This window comes from Papaver somniferum, unplaced genomic scaffold (assembly GCF_003573695.1).
Source record: "Papaver somniferum cultivar HN1 unplaced genomic scaffold, ASM357369v1 unplaced-scaffold_117, whole genome shotgun sequence".
NCBI classification, from domain to species: Eukaryota; Viridiplantae; Streptophyta; class Magnoliopsida; order Ranunculales; family Papaveraceae; genus Papaver; species Papaver somniferum.
In genome coordinates this window covers 2,792,813-2,815,342 of record NW_020620714.1, presented here as the reverse complement: position 1 = coordinate 2,815,342, position 22,530 = coordinate 2,792,813, and the positions used below count along the sequence as shown (strand labels likewise).

General features: G+C 36.3%; 1 protein-coding gene across 1 annotated transcript; it reads left to right on the top strand.

Annotated features, from left to right (window-relative positions):
* Positions 1 to 283: 283 nt before the first annotated feature.
* Positions 284 to 835, top strand: LOC113329620 (F-box/kelch-repeat protein At3g06240-like). Its single transcript, XM_026576475.1, has one exon. The coding sequence runs from the start codon at positions 284 to 286 to the stop codon at positions 833 to 835; it is 552 nt and encodes a 183-aa protein (XP_026432260.1).
* The last annotated feature ends 21,695 nt before the right edge of the window (positions 836 to 22,530 follow it).

Below are 22,530 nucleotides of genomic sequence, written 5' to 3'. Positions count from 1 at the left end.
AGTCAAGTAATCACCAAGTAGAAGTCAGTTATATTTTATTTCTTTACATTTTTCATTGTCTTGGTAGAAACTAAATCTGATTATTGATTTCTCATAAAACTGGGATTTTACTTAATTTTACTCAGGGGGATTAATGGTGATTTTACCTTGGGACATCCTCTTAGACATTCTTGTTCGACTTCCATTGAAGTCGATCTCACGATTCAGGTGCGTAAATCATTTCTGGAACAATGAATTAGAACATAATAAATTTCTAAGAGCCCAGCGTAGGTTTTCTAGTGAAATGGAAAAATTCAATCTCATGTTGCATGGTCACGTTGATATGGATACCTTTTGTTGCAATCCATGTTTGTTTACATGTGAGGGATATAGTCATATCGAATATCCCGTCAAGTCTCTGGGTATGGGAATTGAAGTTTTTGGATGTTGTTCCGGTTTGTTCCTATTAAGGCATGTTAGTAAGTTCCACGAGTGTGTTCTTATGCTGTGGAACCCAACTACAAATGAGTGTAAGAGAATACCGAATCCACCAGCTCGAACAAAGGCTGAGGGAAGGGAATATGAAGAATATGGTTTGGGTTATTCTGTACGAATTGAAGATTTCAAAGTGGTACATTTAACCGAGGCTTTGCAGGAAGGTATGTGTGAGGTTCAGGTCTATTCGTTGAAATCAAATTCATGGAGAAGAGTTGATAACGTAGAGATAGATGATTTGTATTGGCATGGAATGTTCCATGCTGATGCGGTTCGACAGGCCGTTGGCGGAGCTGCCCATTGGTTAGCGTATGTGGAAGCTACCTTAGAAGGTCAATTGATTCTCCGTTTTGAATTTTAGACCGAGGAGTTTGATGGGACGCTACTGCTGCACTTCAATTCAGGTCTCCCACCAATTTTGTGTGCTTTAGGAAATTCACTTTGCTTTTTTATTGATGATTCCGAGGTTACAAATCTGTTTGGGTCAATTAATAGTTTTATGCCCTTGAAATCTTTATGGAATGGAAAGATTGTGTTAGGGTTAATTTCTGATAAATATTTACATATTGTTTTGTACGACCCAAAACACGACACTGTTGAAGCTCTAACAGTTCATGAAACAAAGATTTCAACGCACCGTATATCTGTCTATGAGGAGAGCCTACAGTCACTTGACACTTTTTCAATTGGTGGTCCAGATTTATCCTTGAAAAAGATAAATCCATGCATGTGATTGCCCAGACCAAACACTTTTTCACACGTGTGTCTATAGATAGGGTCAATGAATGAGTTAGGGTGGTCCCTGAGTCGTTTTCTATACCTATCCAAAACATTGTAACCTCGAGTTCTCCGTCTTCCTGCCTTGCATTCATAAAAGATGGACACGCAGGTTCCATTTTGTTGGCCATGGAGATGTTCACCATGATTTTGAGCTTTGGTTATCACACCAGTCAGGATTGCTAATCGAATTAGTTCTCGGATCAATCAGTACTGCAAAACTGAAACTCACAAACCCCGATCGGCTAGTAAGCAGTCTTATGTTAGGATATCAAATTGGTTCCCTGATTCCACGAAAAATCAAAGTTGGGTTCACTATCGGCATCTAAATTTCATAAGTTTTCATTATTTGTATGTAATTTTAGTTTTGACTAAAATGATTTCGTTAAATTTAGACCAATGTTTATGTTTCAGATTATGTCATTGTTATCCATATTAGCCTGATTGAGTCTTCCCACATCAATCTTCCATTACTATTTATTGCCGCTTTGTTGATTTATTTTCATTTTCTCGTCTGCAGTTACAATCTCCTTACGCCAACCAAAGGAATTCCATGTTTAGTTGTAGGATTTAACGCCAACCAAAGGAATTTCATGTTTAGTTGCAGGAAATCCTACAACCACATCCATACAAGAACCTAAACAATACTCTAAGGAATTATAGTGAGAATCATTCGTTTATTCTTTGAGATCTTAAGTTGGATACAAGATAATACAGAGAACTAGCTTGTTCTCCAAATAAACTTTCTCTCTCCTAATTTCTTGTCTAACACACTCTAAGAGATCTCTGCCATTACATGATAGCCCTTTCCTTTATATAGGATTTTATATAGTGGATGACAGCTAACAGATCCCCTATTTTTGGAATCACCGTGCGTTACAATCACTCGTGTACATTCGCTCAACCTCGCACATTTTACACTTCGCACAGATCATCACACTTTACTCGTGACTATGTTGACATCATCAAATACGTCATCTCAATTTTTCTATGTGCGATGATCTTCGCTTATATTAGATGACCTTTACTTCGCATACATAATGAATGTGCGATATTTCACTCCTACATTTTGCCTCTTCTCATTTCGTTCTCTTTATAGAGTGAGCGATATGAAAAATCTCTATCCTATAATGTCGCACATGCTCATCTTTCCATATTATGTTTTGCCGACACACTTCCGGAATTTGAGCTTTCCTAATTTACATGTGTCTTCTTGACCACTCATTATCTGACACGTCCTTATAAGCGCTTCTTTCTACACGTTCATTCTTCTCATTAAATGAGATAAATCTTGAAAAACGAGAGTAAATTTTCTTATATATATTCCTTCATCTTCTTCTTTCTTCTTTTTACTTCTTCTTTCTTTTCATCCGTTACCGCAATTTTATTTTTTCGTATCATCATCTTTTTTACAGTCTATTACCTCTTCCCCATCTCCTTTATCATTTTTCCCCTCTTTTCCCTATAACTTAATCTTAATTTCACTGATTTGATCATAATCTTACTGATTTGATCTTGATAAAAAAAAAATTACTTATAAACCCGTCATTCCCATTCTTATAATGGCTCCAGCTGGTAAAATGATGGAGATAAAATTCACTAAACTGAAGAAAGAACTTGACGCAAGAGGTTATTCGCTTTCTCTTCCTTCTGAATCTGATTATTCATCCAAACTCAATCTTGAGTTAATCAATTCCGAACAATGGACTAATCAGAAGATTATCGTTTCACTAGGACAACTTCTGAATAATCTTCTTATCCCATTGTACAATCCAGAAATCCCCTTATTATACAAAATTCTGGCTGATGATCGATTCGTACGGGGAATATTTCAATTGAGCGGTGATGCTATTAGAATAGATTTGGAATACTCTCGACTCGCAGCAGGATTAGGAACTTCTTATTCCTCTGAGGTGTGAAATGAATTATTTCTTGATAAAGCCATCGTCCCTACCGAGTATACCCTCAATAATTTCTTCAAACACTACAATGTTGCAATTATGAAAAACGAATCAACCAAATGGGTTTATAATTGCCTCTTGTTTATCTTCATGTCTTTTGGAATGAACACCTTTTTAAGTATTAATTTTTGCTCCTTTAATATATGTTCCCTTTAATTTATATTTGTATTCGCACATAGCAAAATGCCAATTTTTCTCGCACGTGCATGAGACTATCAAATGGGGCAAATAACATTCTTCTTATGTTTGCATTCACATTCTTGCCTCTGTTAGTTGTCACATATTAATAGGCTGATGAACATAATGTCGTTCTCGACCTTGTTTTTGTTCTGTATCATGCGAAGTTATTCGTAGCACATTCATTTTCCTGCAAAACAAAGTTAGCATATATCTTATTTTTCTCATGAGGTCTTATTTTTCCTTCCTAATTAAAGGTCTTATTTTGCCCAAAAATTTCTTTATTCTTGTGCGACGAAATCGCAAGAAGTCTTTACACTGTAGTGTATCGACCCATTGATCTCTCCTTATCTTTTTCTTGTATTATTACCTCTTCAGGTTTCTTATGTGCGTAAATATGTCAAGCCTTAATACTCTCATGAGTAAAAAGCCTCATGACATTTACGTCTTTTGACACAATTCAGCTCCCTAATGGAGGGTGTCGTCCTTATATTCCCCCTGGTTTCCCCTTCAAGGAAGCTTACCTCTACCGGGTTAAGGTTGGCTCCTCCCATCCGGTAATACAACAACCAGTTGATTTTGCAGTCTCTTATCCCTCCACCGATAAGGTTTATGGTTACGAGACCGCACCCTAAGTGGGGTATCTTTGGACCGAGTGCATCATAGTAAGGACTTGTCAAGAGTGGCAAGGTACGCTCCAGAAGCCCCGAGCACTCTTGACTCAACCGTGTACCTCGGTGCCCTGATCGAGTTTCTGCACTCCTTAGGAAAGATCTTATCACCCCAATCTTTCGATTTAGGTGTCTCTCCTGGATGGGAATTTTTGTTTTTCTCACCCCAAATCTCCATGACTCAAGTTCCAGGGTCGATGTATCTTTCCCTTGATTTATGCTTACCAGGTTTTCCCCGATTATGACGTGCTATAGGTCTTACTTTTTTCCTCTTGCATTTATGCGAACTAGGTTGCACGCCACATTCGGATGCCTAGCCTCCCTAGTTAGAGTTTTTATTTATGTTTCCTTCTATTAAGGTCTTATTATAAGGACTTACATTTTCCTTCTCTTGATATGATATTATCATATGAAAATAGAATTTTTCATTACATTCTTATTCTTGAGTTATACAACTCTAGTACACAGAATTCTTATTAATTTCTTACTCATGAAGAAAAACATTTGTGCTTTTCATACCATTCACTTGGTTCTTTCATCTTTTGCATCTCTTTAAGTTCGCAGATGCTTTTCAGAACATTATTTCGCATGATTTCTTCGATCTCCTTTTTGCAAAAATCATCGCACAATTCACTTTTTCCTGAGAACAAAACTTCTGCCTCTGCATCCTTTCTCCTTCTTTAGAAGTAATCTTTCTGGCTCGTTTGGTGTTATTATTCGCAGAAGATTTTGGTTCAGTATCCTGCATATCTGTTTTTCCACTTTTAGACACTACATCCACCATTAATCTTTCACCTCTCTGACTATCTTTATGCTTCTTCCAATTTCTTTGTTTGCATTCTCGCTCTTCGCACTTGTCAATATCAATTTCCAGACAATTTATACCTTCATTTGTATCTCTTCTTATTATGCCTAGACCTTGAGGTAAAGGAAACTTTATGCATTGATGGAATGTCGATGCCACACCCAAGATACAATGCAGACATTACCTCCCAATCAAAGCATTATAAGGTGACTCAACATCAACAACACATAGTACAATTTATGTTGGAAGACTTTGTAGAGGAATTCACATTGTCACTTCTCCTTTTGGCTTATTCGCAGCACAATTAAAGCCATAAATTTTATAAGTCAAAGGAATTAATTCATCATCTCTTCCACCCATAGTCTTGTATATATGATAAAAGAGGATATCAACAGAACTCCCAGGATCTATGAGTATTCTACTTATAGACCAAGTATTCGCTTCATCTTCTTCGTCATCCTCTACTTTTGCTTTCGGATTAATCCCTAACCTCACCACTAGTGGACATTCATGTGGTTCTCCTCCTCCTGGTGTTTCTTTAGAACTGAACGAAATGGTCTGTTTTTGCCAATCCTTTAATGGTGATACCTTCGCAAGGTTGAATATTTCTCTTCCATCATTATCTCTCGTATGCACACGACTTAAGATATTGTCATGAAAGTATTCTATATTTTTGAATGAATGTATAATCGAATTACAGTATAGGTTCTTCGCCTTCGCACCTACTTAGATTACATATGTATTATTTCCTTTCTCTACACCATATGTATTTTCTCCTGGTGGTGGTGATGGTAAATTATGTGACTGACGTACTAAGAAGTGGTCCAGTTTTCCTTGCTCAATCATTCGCAATATGATTTTCCTCAAATTTCTACAATTACTTGTTGTGTGACCATGAAAGCAATGATATACACAGAATTCTTTGCTCCTTCTCCACGGTGGTGGTTCATCTCATACATTATGTGGTTCAGGAATTTCTTCCATTAATATAACAACTTCCCAGATTTTGTCTACTGTAGTATTTAACTTTGGCAGGTTTATTTGTTCCCAGACCACCTTTCCAGTTCCTTGTCTTCTGTTATAATATGGTTGTTGGCCTCCATAGCCTTCTGGAGGGTAATCCATTCTTTGAATCTTATTACTTCCTCCGCGACTTTGGAATTTTTTTTCTTTGTATTCTCTTTCGAATTCTTCTTGATCTGCGCTACCCATGGCTACCAGCTTTTGTTCCACCTCTGTAATGTTCTTTCCTTGACTTCCCTGAGATGTACTCGCAACACCATTTGTCATCCTCGGGAATAAACTTGCATTCGCATTATTCGCATTAGGTATTGCAACTGGGTAAGACTCCATATCTCTCTACTTCTCCTCAAGCGCTATATACTCCTCTTGAAATTCGTGCAACTCTGACATTGTTATGGTATCTTTTATCCTGAAGATCTGTGTATATAATAAGTTCGTAGGAAAAATAGCATTGGTAAAGGCTAGTATAATATTTTGTTCATCCACTCGTCTTGCCATTTCAATACACATGTTTCTCCAACGCGTGGTTAGATGACGCAAATTCTCATTGATCCTTCTGCGAAGTCCAAAGGCCATCTCAATCCCTGGTCTTGACATATTATTACTGATATATTGTCCCAAAAATACGTTCTGTAAATAACGAAATGATCTAATGGTCCCTACTGGCAACCCTTCAAACCATTGCAAAGCTTCCCTGTCAAGATCGCATGGAAATACTTACACAATACTGCATATTCCCTTCCCATTGCAACAAAGATTGTTAGAGCATTGCTCGGTCGAACTCGCATGTGTTGCTATCTCAAGCATGTTTGTCAATATTAGTGATCAAAACTATAAGTCTTGATTTCTAGTCTATTATAGCTAAGTCTCGGACTAGGATAGCAAGTGTAGTTGAGCTCAAGGACTTCATGGTGATTCATCATACAAGTAGAAGAACTACTCAAGGAACCAGTTGAACTTCTCGACAAAAAGGTATGTGAAGACTTGAACTTAACTATCACTCAAAATTCTATATACTTTATCTCCTACTCTTTGAGACAAGAAGTCATATGTTATATATATAGACTTTGATTATACACATTTGGTATTTCGAGCCGAGTATACCTCGCTTATCTATATCTGAAGATGATTTCTGAACTTAAACTTAAAAAAAATTAAGGAATGCAGTTTGCAAACCGTGGCTATAAAAGTCCATTAACCGATTCAAGTGAATCAAATCATCTTTGCTTCAATTGTGTCTTGTGTAGTACATGATATTTCCTTACAATTGAACAAATCTCTAACTAGTTCATTTGAAGTCATTTGAACTAGTTATGGTGAAGAAAAACGTCATCGATACGAAATGCTCAAATGGCTAACCTTTTGGTTAACTATTGTTGAATCAACAAGTGCATATGTTTGGGTACGGTTAACAAACCTAGAAGCGTGCATTGTCAAGTGTGTATAACAAGCTAAGTTTTTGATCTAACGATTGAGAAATATTAGCTTGAATCTAAATCAGGTTTTCATCTAACGGTGGATATTGATTGCTTTGTTACCAAGGTAACTTAATTGCAAACCCTAATTTGAAAGACTATATAAGTGGAACTCTAGAATCTGTGCAAAACTAATCCCCACACCTCACGTGTGATACTAGTTTTCATACTAGATTTGGTTCTCCTTTAACCTTTGGTTTTCTTCTTCTAAAACTAGTTTAACGACTTAAAGACTTCATTGGGATTGTGAAGCCGTACCGATACTACTTTTATCGTAGTTGTGTGATCTGATCTTGCATATTCTATCGTACGAGTACAATAAGATTGATTGGCTTGAGATTGATATCTCTTATAGGAAAGATATAAAAAGTAATCACAAACATCTTCGTCTCATTGTTTGTGATTCCGCAACATCTTGTTTCGCTACCGTATGATTAAGATTGTTGTGAGGTGATTGATAACTCTAGGCTGTTCTTAGGGAATATAAGACCGGATTATCAATTTGTTCTTGTTCACCTTGATTATTATCAAAATATGGAACAAAACCTTTTAGGGTTTATCTGTGGGAGACAAATTGATACTTTGATAGACTTATCTGTGTGAGACAGATTTGTTTATTATCAAAGCCTGCGATTTTGGGTCGTAGCAACTCTTAGTTGTGGGTGAGATCAGCTAAGGGAATCAAGTGGCAGTGTCCTGCTGGGATCAGAGGCGTAGGGAGTACAACTGTACCTTAGATCAATGAGAGACTGATTGGGGTTCAACTACAGTCCAGTCTGAAGTTAGCTTGGAGTAGGCTAGTGTCTGTAATGGCTTAATACAGTGTGTGTTCAATCTGGACTAGGTCCCGGGGTTTTTCTACATTTGCGGTTTCCTCGTTAACAAAATTTATGGTGTCTGTGTTATTTCTATTTCCGCATTATATTGGTTTATCTTTATAATTGAAATAATACAGGTTGTGTGTTAGATCATCAATTAGAGTAATCCAACCTTTGGTTGTTGATTGTCATTGATTGATTCTTGGATATTGGTCTTTAGTACCATCCAAGTTATTCCTTGTGTTTTGATTAAAGACTCGCTGATTTCTATTAGCTCGAGTAAATCAAAACAAGAGAGAGATATTAACTCCTTGTGATACTTTTACCTAGATTGAGTCTGACTGTCTAGTTGATTCTCTAGAAAGTATTTCGGAGTTAGTCCATACAGATTGCTAAGCGAAATATTGGGTGGTGTTATTAGACCCCCGCTTTTTCAATTGGTATCAGAGCAGGAAAATACGTTCAAGACCTTACAAGTCTGTGTTTGTAGCGATCTGACTATATGGACAGAGGTGCTATCTCTATTAACGTACCACCATTCTTCGATGGTTCTAATTACTTATGTTGGAAAATTGTTATACGAGCTTTTCTTCAAGCACATGATTTTCAATCATAGGTATATGTTGTTAATGGTTATGATGCTCCCGTTGTGACAGTTGGAGATGTAAACGTTCCCAAGAATATTGGTGAATACAGTCCTGCCGAGATACTTGCTGCAAAGAAGAATTTAAATGTCATCATACATGCCATTACCCAAAATCTTCAGCACCATGTGTATGATTGTACTAGGTTTAAAGATGCTTGGGATATCTTAGAAATCGTACGTATATGAAGGTAACTCCAGTGAAAAAGAAGCTAGGCTTCAAAACCTTAATTCCGATTGGGAGAACCTTCAGATGGCAGATAATGAATCAATTGATGGTTTTTATCACAAAGTGTCTAAAATTGTTAATGCATCATTTGCATTGGGTAAGACCACTCCTGAAAAGGACATTGTGAAGAAAATCCTCAGATCGCTGCCATCAAGATAGGATGCTAAGAAGCATGCCATCTTTGAGGGAAATAACCCTGATAAACTTTCCAAGACTTCACTAACTGGAAAGTTAAGAATTCTTGATCGAGATACAGGGATAATGTTCGCACTCAACATTGTGAACAAAACTGAGATGTCTTCCTCTCACTTATCCTGGTCATTCACTAATAGTCAAAGAGGTCAAGAGTCTAATAAAAAGGAAGAATAGATTTGCAGGTTTTCCATCTTCTCTGGTTGCTGAAAATAATTCAACAGAAGACAATACTTCTCAATATAACTCAGATGAGTCTAACTGGTGCAATGGATTTACCGTCCTTACTTCATATTATCCTTCAACTTCAACTTCTGATTCGGAACTTGAATTTGACACTGAGTTGGTTGATCTCCTGAATAAAGAGATTCTCAAGAGAACCTTCGTCTTAAAGCCTCCTTGAGGAATGTTGAATCATCACTCTAGACGAAAAACATTGAGATAGACCATCTTCATATTAAATTCGTCAAAACCATGTATCTAAAGGAAGAAGAGATTAATTCTCTCAGAGATGACCTGCAAAGGCTGTCTGGAAGTTCTGAAAAAATGGTAGCAATGTTGTTTGGTCAGAGATCCTTTGGAAACAATCATGGTTTAGGATTCAAAATCAAAACAGCAAAAGTGATGGATTCTACGAATCAGGAAACAATGGTTGGGTGTTGTGTCAAACAGGAAAAATTACATGGAGACAAAAAATCCACATTGATCTGCTCATTCTGTGGACACTCAAGGCATGATAAAGATACCTGTTGGAGATTCAAGAAAAGCAACAAAAGAGTCACCAAACTTCAAAAGATCATGTAAAGAGTGAGTCTGAATAAGGATAAGCAAGGTAAGTATTCCAGAAGAGGTAAGAAATCTGTTAGCACAACCAACAGTGACAAGCCACGAACAAACAAGGGAAGTGGGCATTTGGCCCGTCCGGTCACCAACTGAATGGTGAAGTTTGCCTTCTCATCTTTAACTTGGGAAAGATGAGAAGTGTCTGAGAAGTGGCTCAAGTCAATGTTCGTGAATTTCAATTTATATTTGTGTAGGTAATCTTATTTTTAGATTTTTTGAAGACTGTGTCAAAATGATCTAGGGTTTGACACTTATAAATCTCCTTTTATTGTTTGTTTTCTCCTTCTTTCAATTACGTTCTCATGGCTCCTGTAACTAGAGGTACTACCAAAAGAGATGCAGTAGAAGTAGTTAATGTACATCAGTGCAAACGAATCACTTCCTCGAGAATGATAAAGAGGAATTCAACAACCAATGGAGAAGGTTCTTCCTCTAACTATCTCTTTTCTGTTTGTCGTGCTAGAGACATGGTGAAAGTTTTCATCAACAAGCGAAATGATTTAAAATCTCGAATCATTTCTTCTTTGGAAGAGATAACTCACTTTTAACAAAGGTTGTCTCTGACCAAGAATACCCTGCGTGATCTAAAAAGAGAACTTAGTGAGTTAACTGATATTTCTGAAGATTTAGAAGGAATTGAACGATTCCATAATCAATGGGTTTTTCAATAATGAGGAGGAATTCTTAGTAGATGCTCTGAGAAAGATCTACAACGACTAGTAAGTCTTCGAATAAGAATTTTATTTTCTTGTTTTACTTGGAAGAATAACTAATGTTTTGAATAGCAATGATTCTGACCACACATAGCTATTATTTTTCATCTTCTTGTTCTTTTTTAGGTTTATTGGGATAAATTCTAAAACTATTTGGAATATGATGTTTTTGCAGTACTAATCTTTATGATTTTGCATATTGCAATTGTTATGGGATATTGGTGTTTAGTCCGTGAACTATGTTTGCCATACTTTGTCTGAAGTAAAGTCGTTCGTGATCGGTATTCACGTATTGATAAAAGAATGAATGGACTTTTGACAAATACAAAAGTTAAGCCTATATTGTCAATTCTTTGATGGAAGATTGGTTAAAATCTTTTGTTCTCAAGGATTATGTCTATTAATATCGTTATGCAAATAGTGGTGGAAAATAGAATGAATCCTTGTGTATTCCGCAGTATTGATCATCCCCGATCCATATTTTATGTATTATTGTGAGGCTACGTAATGTATCTTATGTTGAGCACTATACAACCAAGTTGATTTTTTAGCTTAGTTGGTGTTCCGTGAGATATGTTATGACGAGCATATTGAACTAAATTAATCGTCTTGCTTGGTTATTTAGTTATTGCTCCGTAAGTTTTTTTATGTCGAGAAAAACAAATGAAAATAAAATTGATTACTTTTGTGATTAGTTTGGTTGTGTATTCCAATTAGATTAATTATGGGTTCTCTTGTAGTTAATATAGTTGAGTATCTTCATGTCTCTATAAGTTATCTTATGTTGAGCATAATCAATTGAATTGATCACTTTTTGTGTTTAATTTGATTGCGTATTCCGATTGAATTAGTCATGGGTTTACTTGTAATTAATATAATTGAGTTTTTGGATATAGAAAATCATTCTCATGGTTTTTGGTGTCCAATAAAATCCTTCTTTTCTTTCGAAATTAAGGTCGCTCTTGTTGTTCTTTCGGGAATGACATCAAATGGGGGAGAGTTCTTTTGAACTTGTGCTTAATGGTCATATCTTGAGGGGTGTGCGGTTGTGGAATTTTAGAGGAGTTATCTTGTATCTTTAAACTCCTTGATGAATGCATTTATCTTCGGCTTTATGATTGCATCTAAATTAGTTGGTATGTATTTTTTCCTTTTGTCATGAAATGTCTCTCTCAGAAATTTCATTATGATCCCGTTCTTATATATTTGCCAATCTAAATTACAGCTGCCCCGTGATTATACTCCCCATCTGCGTTCACCACATTCATTTTTATCTTCCCTAAGCAAATAAATTTACTGCAATTGACACAAAAAAGAAAAAATCCTTCTTCCTTTTGGTTTTCCAAGAGGAATTCGTCCCACACTTCTGCTTTCCCCATCGATACGGTTTTATTTCTGTTCTTGGCAGGTGAAGCGTTCAGGTAACCGACGAGTAACATAGCTTCCACGTTGCTGATCTTGGAAGCTCTGCTGTTGCACATTTGTAAGGAGGTTGTTTTGAATTGTCGCTGAAGAATTACGGACGTCTATGACGTGGGTGATAACATATGTCAATTTGGCGGTTACCAAATTGTTTCCGTAAACTTGTTGTTGACTTTAGTTGACTTACACCATCATCATATGGCTTAGCAAGTTAGCAGCAAAGCCGTTGGATCCTCAATTCTAAGAAAGGTTTAGAAAAGAGTTCTAAAAACCCGCATGTTCCTAGAAGAGGGCGTGTGTTCAGGATCTATAGGACATATCTTGGTTTGCAGTCTATAGGGCATAATAACCCTATGGATGGGAAATATAGCGGGTCAGAGACTAGAATCCCTATCTCACTTTTCAGTCTATAAGAAAACCCTATCTGTGAAGCAAGCCCCAACTCCCAAGACTCCAAACCTTGACCTTATGTGCACGGCACTACCTATGCTAATGCATGGGTCATGAAAAATAATCGAGACCCCAGCTACAAGACAAAAAAAAGTCATGAAATAGTAATTGGGAGTTATTTTTTATCGCACTGTTTTTAAAATGGCTAAACTACCTCCAAATTATTAGTGTTAATTGAGTGTTAACTAATTGCTAATTAGTTTAGTTAGATTACAATCAGATTTAGGGATAAAATTTTGATAAAAGAAAAATTGTGTTTTTGTGTTGTGGAGAAGAAGAAATTGAGTTTTGGGGAGAAAATTTAGGGTTATTTGAAATGAGTGATTCCAGTGGAGGAATCACATAGCTCAAAAATGAAGGAACCAATCCTCAAAATGAAGAACCCAAAGCTCAAAACAATCAGGTAAACTTCCTATACTCTTCAAATTGTATGAATGATGCTCCAAGTGGTCGATTCATGTACACTATGCAACTACTCAGAGTGAGGATCGTTAAAGTTGAGAGGGTAATAAACGAACGACTCTAAGAAGTCGTCAATTACTTGACACGACCTTTGATGACTCAAACCTGTAACTTTTACAGGTTATGAAAAATCGTCAACCAAGTGTGATATAATGGACGACTCCAGCTAGTTAGGCCACACAGAGTCGTTAACTTAATATGTTTAGAACCCAACGACCCTATCACTATTTGGGACAGAGAGTTGGTTCTGCATAAGGCAGAGTCGTTCGTATTTAAAAAGGGTCGTCGAGAAGAATCGTTAACGATTTAGAAATTCCTGGACGACACTATTCTAGGGAAGAAAACCAGGTTTAGGGTCGTTATCTACTACACCCTAGTGGTTAACGATTTTTCATCAATTCAATATGCATATCAAAAATCGTTAAGCTATAAAAAATCGTGGTTAATGACCCTGGAACTGTAACTACAATTTGGCAGTTGAAAACCTAATTTTTCAATCAACAAATCAAATTAAACCCAAACCCAACTTAGATTAGGGGGTTTTAGTTCATTTATGACGATGAATTAGTGAGAATTTTCTTTTCCCGAAGTCGTTAATGGAATGGGAGACAGTGGGAGGGAGGGAGCGGAGGAGAAGAAGAATGGGAGGAGAAGAAGTTTTTATTGAAATGAAGATTGGGGGCCGAGGTTAGTGGTTAATGAGATTTTTAAGGTAGTTATTAGAGAAGACTAAATTGGTATTTTCACCAATATTTTGGAAGCACTCTATCTTTTATGGGATGGGTATAAATTGAATGAGACCCCTAATTATTTTCCATGGCCCCCAATTCAGCCTTCATTACAAAACTTCTTAATTATATTTTGATTTAGCTTGAACAGTGAGGCAGACCGCAGACCTTAGGAATTCATCGTGAAGCCGAAGGCCAACCGAAACCTTTTAGAGTTAAATACCAACAATTTTAGGGAAACTATTTTGCTCTGGCACTAGAAGCCAAGCATTTGGCCTTTTTTATGACATCAATTAACCACAGTTTAACTTCAATCATGCAGTTATCAAAAAAAAAAAAAAAATTTGTCAAAGGGGAAGATTTTAAGTGGAAAACTTAAAATGGATTTTGGGAACCGGTGATGATCATTATCTAATTGCAATCAAAGAGACAAAGTAATATTTTGGGATAACCCTTGAACGTAAAGTCAAGTTGATTTCTCATGAACTTTTAATTTGGTTTAATCAAAAAATTTTAATTTGGTTGATTTCTCATGAACTTTTATTACATGATGAACTTACACATGATATTCTTCTAGCATCAACCAAAACCCTTAAATTTCCAATTTTGCCAGTACCATTCATCCCCTCCATCAACAAACTCCACGACCTGGTTAATGACAGCAGCTAAAAATCAAATAAGAACTTCTCTTTAATTCCCCACAAATGTTTTGAAACTCCGAACGAAGTAGATTAACATTATGATGATACCATCAGATGTTTATGGCACAGATGTTTTTCAGAAATTATGGCACAGATGTTTTACCCTCTTCTTGATGATAGAAGAGTAAGAATAACTTGTTTATTTATAGTTATCGATTACATTGAGTTACAAGAAAGAATGGCTAAATACAGAAGTATCCTAATTACATAAGTATTCCAAATATGGAAGACGCTTGATGTGCGCATGAAGTCATTGACCTTCGGGCACACGGTTCCTTCCAACCTTCCAACACTCCCCCTCAAGTTGGAGTTGTATTAGATATGTCGCGTACGCCCAACTTACTGATAATACGTTGATGATGTTCTCCCCCTAAGGCTTTTGTGAAGATGTCCGCTAATTGATCGTGAAATCTGACATAAGTTGGAGATATCAATCCCGAAATAATTCTTTCACACACGAAGTAACAATCTATTTCAATGTGCTTTGTTCGTTCATGAAAGATCGGATTATTTGCAATGTGAATTGCAGCTTGATTATCACAGTGTATTGTCACTGGTTTATGAATCTTGCTTCGAAAGTCTTTCATGAGATAAGTGAGCCATTGAATCTCACTTGCTAGATTAGCTAAAGCTCGGTATTCAGCTTTTGCGGAAGATCAAGCTACAATAATTTGTTTCTTACTTTTCCAGGATATTGGATTGTTTCCCATCATAGTAACGCACTCGGTGGTTGATCGACGGGTGGTTGGGCAACCAGCCCAGTCAGAGGCGGTGTACCCAGTTAAGACTAAATCATTATTTGAGGACAAAATAATTCCTTTACCAATGGAACCTTTTAGATATGGTAAAATACGATTGGCAGCATCCATGTGCGTAGTCGTAGGCTTCTGCAAGGTAATTTACTGCATACACTATATCAGGTCTGGTGACCGTTAAGTATAGGAGTCGTCCAATTAGACAACAATAAGATAAAGGATCATCTAGAAGTTTTCCATGCGTAGGTGTTAGTTTTGTATTTTGTTCCATAGGAAATGATGATGGGAGTGATCCTGTTAGCCCGCATCTTGGAGGATATCCAAGGTATATTTTCTTTGACATAAAAATATGCCTTTCGACGAGCGAGTAACCTCAATTCCCAAAAAAATATTGTAACTTACCTAAGTTTTTGATTGAAAATTTCTTTTCAACAACTTCTTTGAAGTGTTGAGTCAACTTAGGATCATTTCCTGTCATAATAATATCATCTACGTATACTAAAATATATGTAGAGCTGGAACCTTTATAATAGTGAAATAGAGAATAATCTGCTAAAGATTGTTTAAAACCTTCAGAAATGAGAGTGGTCGAAAACTTTGTAAACCACTGACGAGAAGCTTGTTTAAGTGCGTATATAGATTTATTTAAACGACACACAAGATTCTCCTCCTGTCGTTTAAAACCGGGAGGTAACTCCATAAAAATTCCTTCATTCAAATCGCCTTGAAGAAAGGCATTATTCACATCAAATTGGTGAAGAGACACAACTTTTGATGGATGCTATGGATAATAACATACGAACAGTCACAAGCTTCACAACTGGTGCAAAAGCATCGTGATAATCGACTCCTTCAAGTTGAGTGTATCCTTTTGCAACCAAACAAGCTTTGTGACACTCAATCGTACCATCGTATTTGTATTTGATACGATACATCCATTTACATCCAATGACAAATTTACTACGGGGACGCGGCACCTCAGTCCACGTATCGTTCTCTTTCAAGGCAGTAACCTCCACAACCATGGAATTCTTCTATACTGGAGATTGCATAGCTTCTTGAAAGGTACGGGTTCGTTTTGGTTAATAATATTTGAGAGAAAAGTTTTATGAGCAGAAGAAATTACTCAAACTTTAAATAATGAGCTAAAGGATATAATGGCTCAGTAGCCGATTGAGTTAGATTACATTCGTAGTATTTTAAGTAAGAAGGAGGATTACGTACCCGTTGATTTCTATCCAAGAGAGTTGAAGTTGGCTCAAGCAGCGGAGGCAAGGATGGCAGTGAAACAGGTTGTATACCTTCTGCGTCATTGGATAGACTGGGTCGTAGGTTGGACGAGCTGTCTACGTTGACAGGAGCATTATGCGACGAAGTGAAAGAGGACGTTGAAGTAGGTGACGTAGGTGAATGCCCTACCGTGTCATCATTTAAACAATCATTGTTTAAATAAAAAAATTCTAATCTTGCAGTAGGTGATGAATGCACTACTGTATCACTGTTAGGAAGTGTGTTTGTAGTAGACGTGGCTTCATCCACAGTAATAATTTTGTCCAAAATTGATTGGTTGGGTACAGATTGTTGTACGACCACAACTTGCTCATTTTGTGTCTCATTATCTTCATGGGAGGCACTGGAATCAACTAGATTAGAAAAAGGAAAAGTTGATTCATGAAAAACAACGTCCCTGGATACATATATCATTCATGATTCGATATGGTATATACGGTATCCTTTTTTGACCATAAAGATATTCGATAAAAATACCGGGACGAGCTCTAGCGTCGAATTTATGTTTGATCTTAGTGTTCTTGGCGTAACATAAATATCCAAAAATTCGTAGAGATTTATAATTTGGAGGGCACCCAAGTAAAATTTCATGGGGTGATTTATAACCAAGCGATGGTGTAGGCAATTTGTTTATCAAAAAAGTGGCAGTCAGCACACACTCACCCCAAAATTTAAGGGGTAGATTTGAATGGAATTGTAAAGCACGAGCAACGTCAAGAAGGTGGCTTCCGTTTTGTTGCGGTGTAGCTACACAACTTCTTTGATGAACGATTCCAAACTTAAGAAACAAATCCTGCATAGATTTGGATAGAAATTCAGTTCCATTGTCGGAACGTATCTTTTGAATTTGTGGTAAGGAAACATCTCCAGATCCATAAGAGACTGTATTAATAGAACGATTAAATTGAGTACAAACATATGCGAGGAAATATTGTAAGTACTGAAATGTTTCAGACTTAACCTTCATTAAAAAAATTCAAGTGCAACGCGAATAATCGTCAACAATAAAATAAAATAACGATCCCCTGCAATACTTGGTTGGCTAAATGGTCCCCAAATATCACAATGGATTAACTCAAAAATCCTACAACTAGAACTACTACGAGAAGAAAACTTCAAACGAGATTGTTTGGCTTGTGGACAAATCCCACAAATGCCTTTGTCTGAACTAATAAAAGAAAATTGCTTAGATAAATAAATCTATTCTAGGTGAGGACGGATGTCCTAATCTCCAATGCCAAAGATGAAAATTTTGCCGAAGCGAAACAGAAAAGGCGCTAATTGCACGTAGGTAATAAAGACCATTATGATAATCACCCTGATCCGATCAGCTTCTTCGTTTATAGGTCCTGAAAGTAGCAAAGGTTAGAGGTAAAAGGAGTGTAGTCGTTTAGAACGAACGAATTGACCTACAGATAGTAAATTAAATTTGGATGTAGGAACATGAAGAACATTAGTAAATGTTAAAGTAGGTGAAAAATTAACAGTCCCAATATGAAGAGCCTGTATGCGACTTCCGTTTGGAAGTTGGATAGATGTATATGGCGGTGCTTTAACATAAGAAGAAAAATATTCCAGTGAACAACAAATATTGTTAGATGCACCAGTATCTATAATCCAAAGAGTACTAGGTAAAGACAACATACCTGCAAAATTGGCAGTCGGTGGTGTAGGCCCTGATTGAAGTAAGGCCATGAGTTGGTTGTACTGATCAGCAGTTAATCGGGGTGCAGTGTTTGAAGAAGAGCTAGCCGCATATCGACTTGGAGAAGTTGAAAAAGAATTCACTACATACCCATTTGGTTCATCCCTTTGCTTCTTTGGATAACCAACAATCTGGTAGCACCGATCCTTTGTATGGCCTATTTTTCCACGGTGATCACAAGAAGGGCGTGGCTTCTTGTTGCTGGGTCCATTGTAGTTGTTGCATGGTGGAGGTCGAGACTCAAATCCAACTGAAAGTGCAGCGTTCTCGACTTGTGGTGCAGCTGCAATGCTGATGTATTGTTGTTGTTCTTCTTGACGAACAAGGGAATATATTTTCGCAGTCGATGAAAAAGGATACATGAGAAGTATATTACTCCTAACAGCAGAAAACCGATCATGAGACCTTGTAAGAACTCCATGGCTTTATCTCTGTTTAATTGCTCAAGCAGTTGTTTTCCATTACCGCAAGTGCAAGGTTCAATTGGTGTAAGAGCACCTACTTCATCCCATAGACTTTTAAGCTTGGTGTAGTAAGAAGAGATACTAGAATCCTCTTTTTCAGATTAGAGATATGACGTTTGAGGTCAAATATTATAGGCATATTTGTTTCAGAGAATCGATCTTCGAGATCAATCCAAATATCCCTAGCACTTTTGATCCAACTGATGCTGCGTTTTATTTCAGCTTCACAAGAATTGGCAATCCAGATAAAAACCAAATTATTGGCACGAATCCAAGAAGAAAGTTTTTCATCAGAAGCTCCTGGTTTGTTGATTGTGCCGTCAGCAAAACCATATTTGTTCTTGGCTCTTAGAGCCCTAGCAATACCTCTTGACCAAGTGGGGTAATTATCACCTGTAAGTACATGGGAATAAAGCACAGTCGACGGATTATCCGACGCTGGTACATCAAAAGGATCTAAGCTTGAGTGATTCTCATCAGGCTGCTTGCCTTTTGAATGCAATGGTGATGGTGGTGGTGTTCCAACCATGTCGATAAAAGAAAAACTTGATTGGGAATAAAAATATGAGGATGGATTGAAAAGAATTAAAAACTTAAAGATCGTACCTGCTCTGCTATATGATGTGATTTTTTGATTGAGTTGTAGTAAAAAGTTCGTTGAGACTTGTGAAAGCAAAAGATTTTAGATTTAATGAAATTTAAAGACAAATAAAACTTAATTCAAGATTATTAGGAATAACCAAGACACTGATTCCACTATCACACATGAATAAATTATGGCAAATAATCCAAAACTCTAATTATCTTTTAAGTTCCTTATTACTTAATTCACAATTAATCAAACATATTCTCAAATTTTAGTTGTATTCCCCAAGCATAGACTATCAATTCAAAGTATAATCTATCAAATTGAATCACAAGTAATTAAGAAAATTATGTGAACATTTAAAACTATGCAAGACCAGTGATTGAGTAAATTATAATTAAAAAATTAGAGAGAATGAAATAGTTACCCATTATTCATGCGTGAATAGCTTCCTCATTGCCTTGGTTGTGGGAGAATTAGCTCATCATCATGTTGGAAACACACTCAAAATTCATTTTTATTGCTCAAAGGGTGTTTACAAAGATGAAATGAAGAAAAACTATTAAAAACCGGGTTTGTAACAGTTATAAGTGTTACAAACTGAAAAGAACGATAGAACAGTACTGTCGCTGGTTCTCGACCCTCGCCTGTGTGTCGTTTCCACTGTTGAAAAACGACTGTCTTGGATGGTCTGTTCTTCACGTTCTTCAAATGAGCAGCAGCAGAAAAGTATTTCTGGTGCTTGATTTTCTCGACTCTGTGATTCTCTATAATCTCCCCAAACTCTCTGTAACCCTTATATGACCCAAGGGACTCTATTTATACCTGAAAAATGCATCGAATCTCCTCCATAATTTCACAAATTCTCGGCAGGGAAAGAAAATATTTTCGGATATTTTCTTTCCTGTTTTAGCTTCTTACGCGTTTTACAGCTGCAAACTCTCATTGTTTTTAACTCTTACACGCCTCTAGCATTCTCCTAGCACATTCCAAACTCTCCCAGCAACAACAGACGCGTGAAAATATTTCCCTGGTGTACGGGTTGCTCTGTTTACTTCTATGCGAGAATCCAGCCAATTTTAATTGATCAAATCATTCATGATAGTTCTGTTTTCTATTTTCCCGCCAAAAATGAAATTCAAAAGAAGAAGATGGGTTATAAGGATGAATTTGGGTGCTGAGGATGGGTGCCCCTTAGCCAAATAGGGGATCCGTATAGCAAATGTCCTCCGGGGTCCAAATAACACTTTTTGAGCAACTTTTTCAACACAAGTGTATTTCTCCAAAAACACCTACACAAACATAAAAATACCATAATAAGTATAAAATCAACCACTAGCAATACAGACACTAAGGACAATTCAGACACAAAAATGTGTCTATCACTATACCATCAGAAATTATGGCACAGATGTTTTTCAGAAATTATGGCATAGATGTTTTACCCTCTTTTTGATGATAGAAGAGTAAGAATAATTTGTTTATTTATAGTTATCGATTACATTGAGTTACAAGAAAGAATGGCTAAATACAGAAGTATCCTAATTACAAAAGTATTTCAAATATGGAAGATACTTGATGTGCGCATCAAGTCATTGACCTTCCGGCACACGGTACCTTCCAACCTTCCAACACATTATAATCTATCACAATGTATTTCATAGATGGGTTTTGAGAAGGTGGGTTTCTAATTGAATTATTAATCCTACCTAGTAAACCAAGTAATTCTTCAACAGATTGAACACCATGAACAAAGATTTAATCAAACGATGACAACTTTGCTCATTTGAGGTTTTCGGAATAATGGGGTTGAGTCGGTTGACGATGAGAGACTTGTTAGAGGCGCAAATGGAAGATGGAATTCGTTTAGATTACCATTAGAGATGGATGGTTGAGACGAGCGATGTTATAGACATGGTTAGGTTTGCTACAACTATGGTTCAACCGTGAGTTAGCTGATGTCTTAAAGTGCCAAATGTTGGCATTGGCGCTGCTAGATCAAAGATGATCTAGCAGCACGAGAGCAATTTTTTTTCCAATTGTCCTCCATGGTATAACCTTATGGTAATCTAAAAAGAATTGTGGGCGATTAAAATAAATACGGTCACTAAGGAGTAGAATAGATCCACCACTTATATCTCCATTTTATAAATGCTAATCTGTCCCTAATAGTCGGAAGATAAGTTCTATATAGTTATTGTTCGTAAAATTATTTGAGTTATTTTAGTGTTAAGTTTTACATAATCGCCCATTAGGTAGGGCAGTAAATTATTTAACTTCTGATTTAGGGTAGTAAATTATTTTTTGATATTGGTAAGGTAGTAAATTATTTAACTTCCAACAATCTTAGTCGCCCCAAAATAAAAATTTTCTAAACTTAAAAAACTTGTAATTCTTCATTCTTTATAATCGTTAATTGATAAATACACCAATCTTTCGGTAATAGAATACTTTGTTTATCGATTATACTCTTTTGTTCCAATACAGAAATACAATCAGTAGATTTGTGATGTTTATCATCTGTCAATTGTATAATTCGATAGTTTCTTAATGTACCTTATCTACCGATTGTAGTGTTCGATCCAAATTCAAATTTTTCAAAAACCAACGGAATTTGGAATTTCTCTATTTTCATAATTTATAGTTTCGCGATGTTTATTATTTGCCGATTGTAAAATCGATAGTCTCTTGATGTATCTTATCCAAAGATTGTGTTAGTAACCCAAAATTCAAATTTTTCAAAAACCAAGAGAATTTTGAATTTCTCCATTCTCATAATTGATAGTTTAGTGATGTTTAATATATATCCATTGTAAAATTCGTAATTTCTTAATATACCTTATCTACCGCCTGTGCTAGTAGTCCCAAAATCCACTTTTTCAAAAACCAACGGAACTTTGAATTTCTTTATTTTCAAAATCGCTGGTTTCGTAATGTTTATTATCTACGGATTATACAATCGGTAGTTTCGTGATGTTCCTTATATACCGTGTTGTAGTAGTCGCAAATCCAAAATTTTCAAGAACCAATCGAATTTTGAATTTATCTATTTTTATAATTTTCATAATCGGCGTGATATTTATTATCCACCGATTGTACAATCGGTAGTTTCTTGATGTTTCCTTATATACAGATTGTTGTAGCAACCCCAAATTCAAATTTTTCA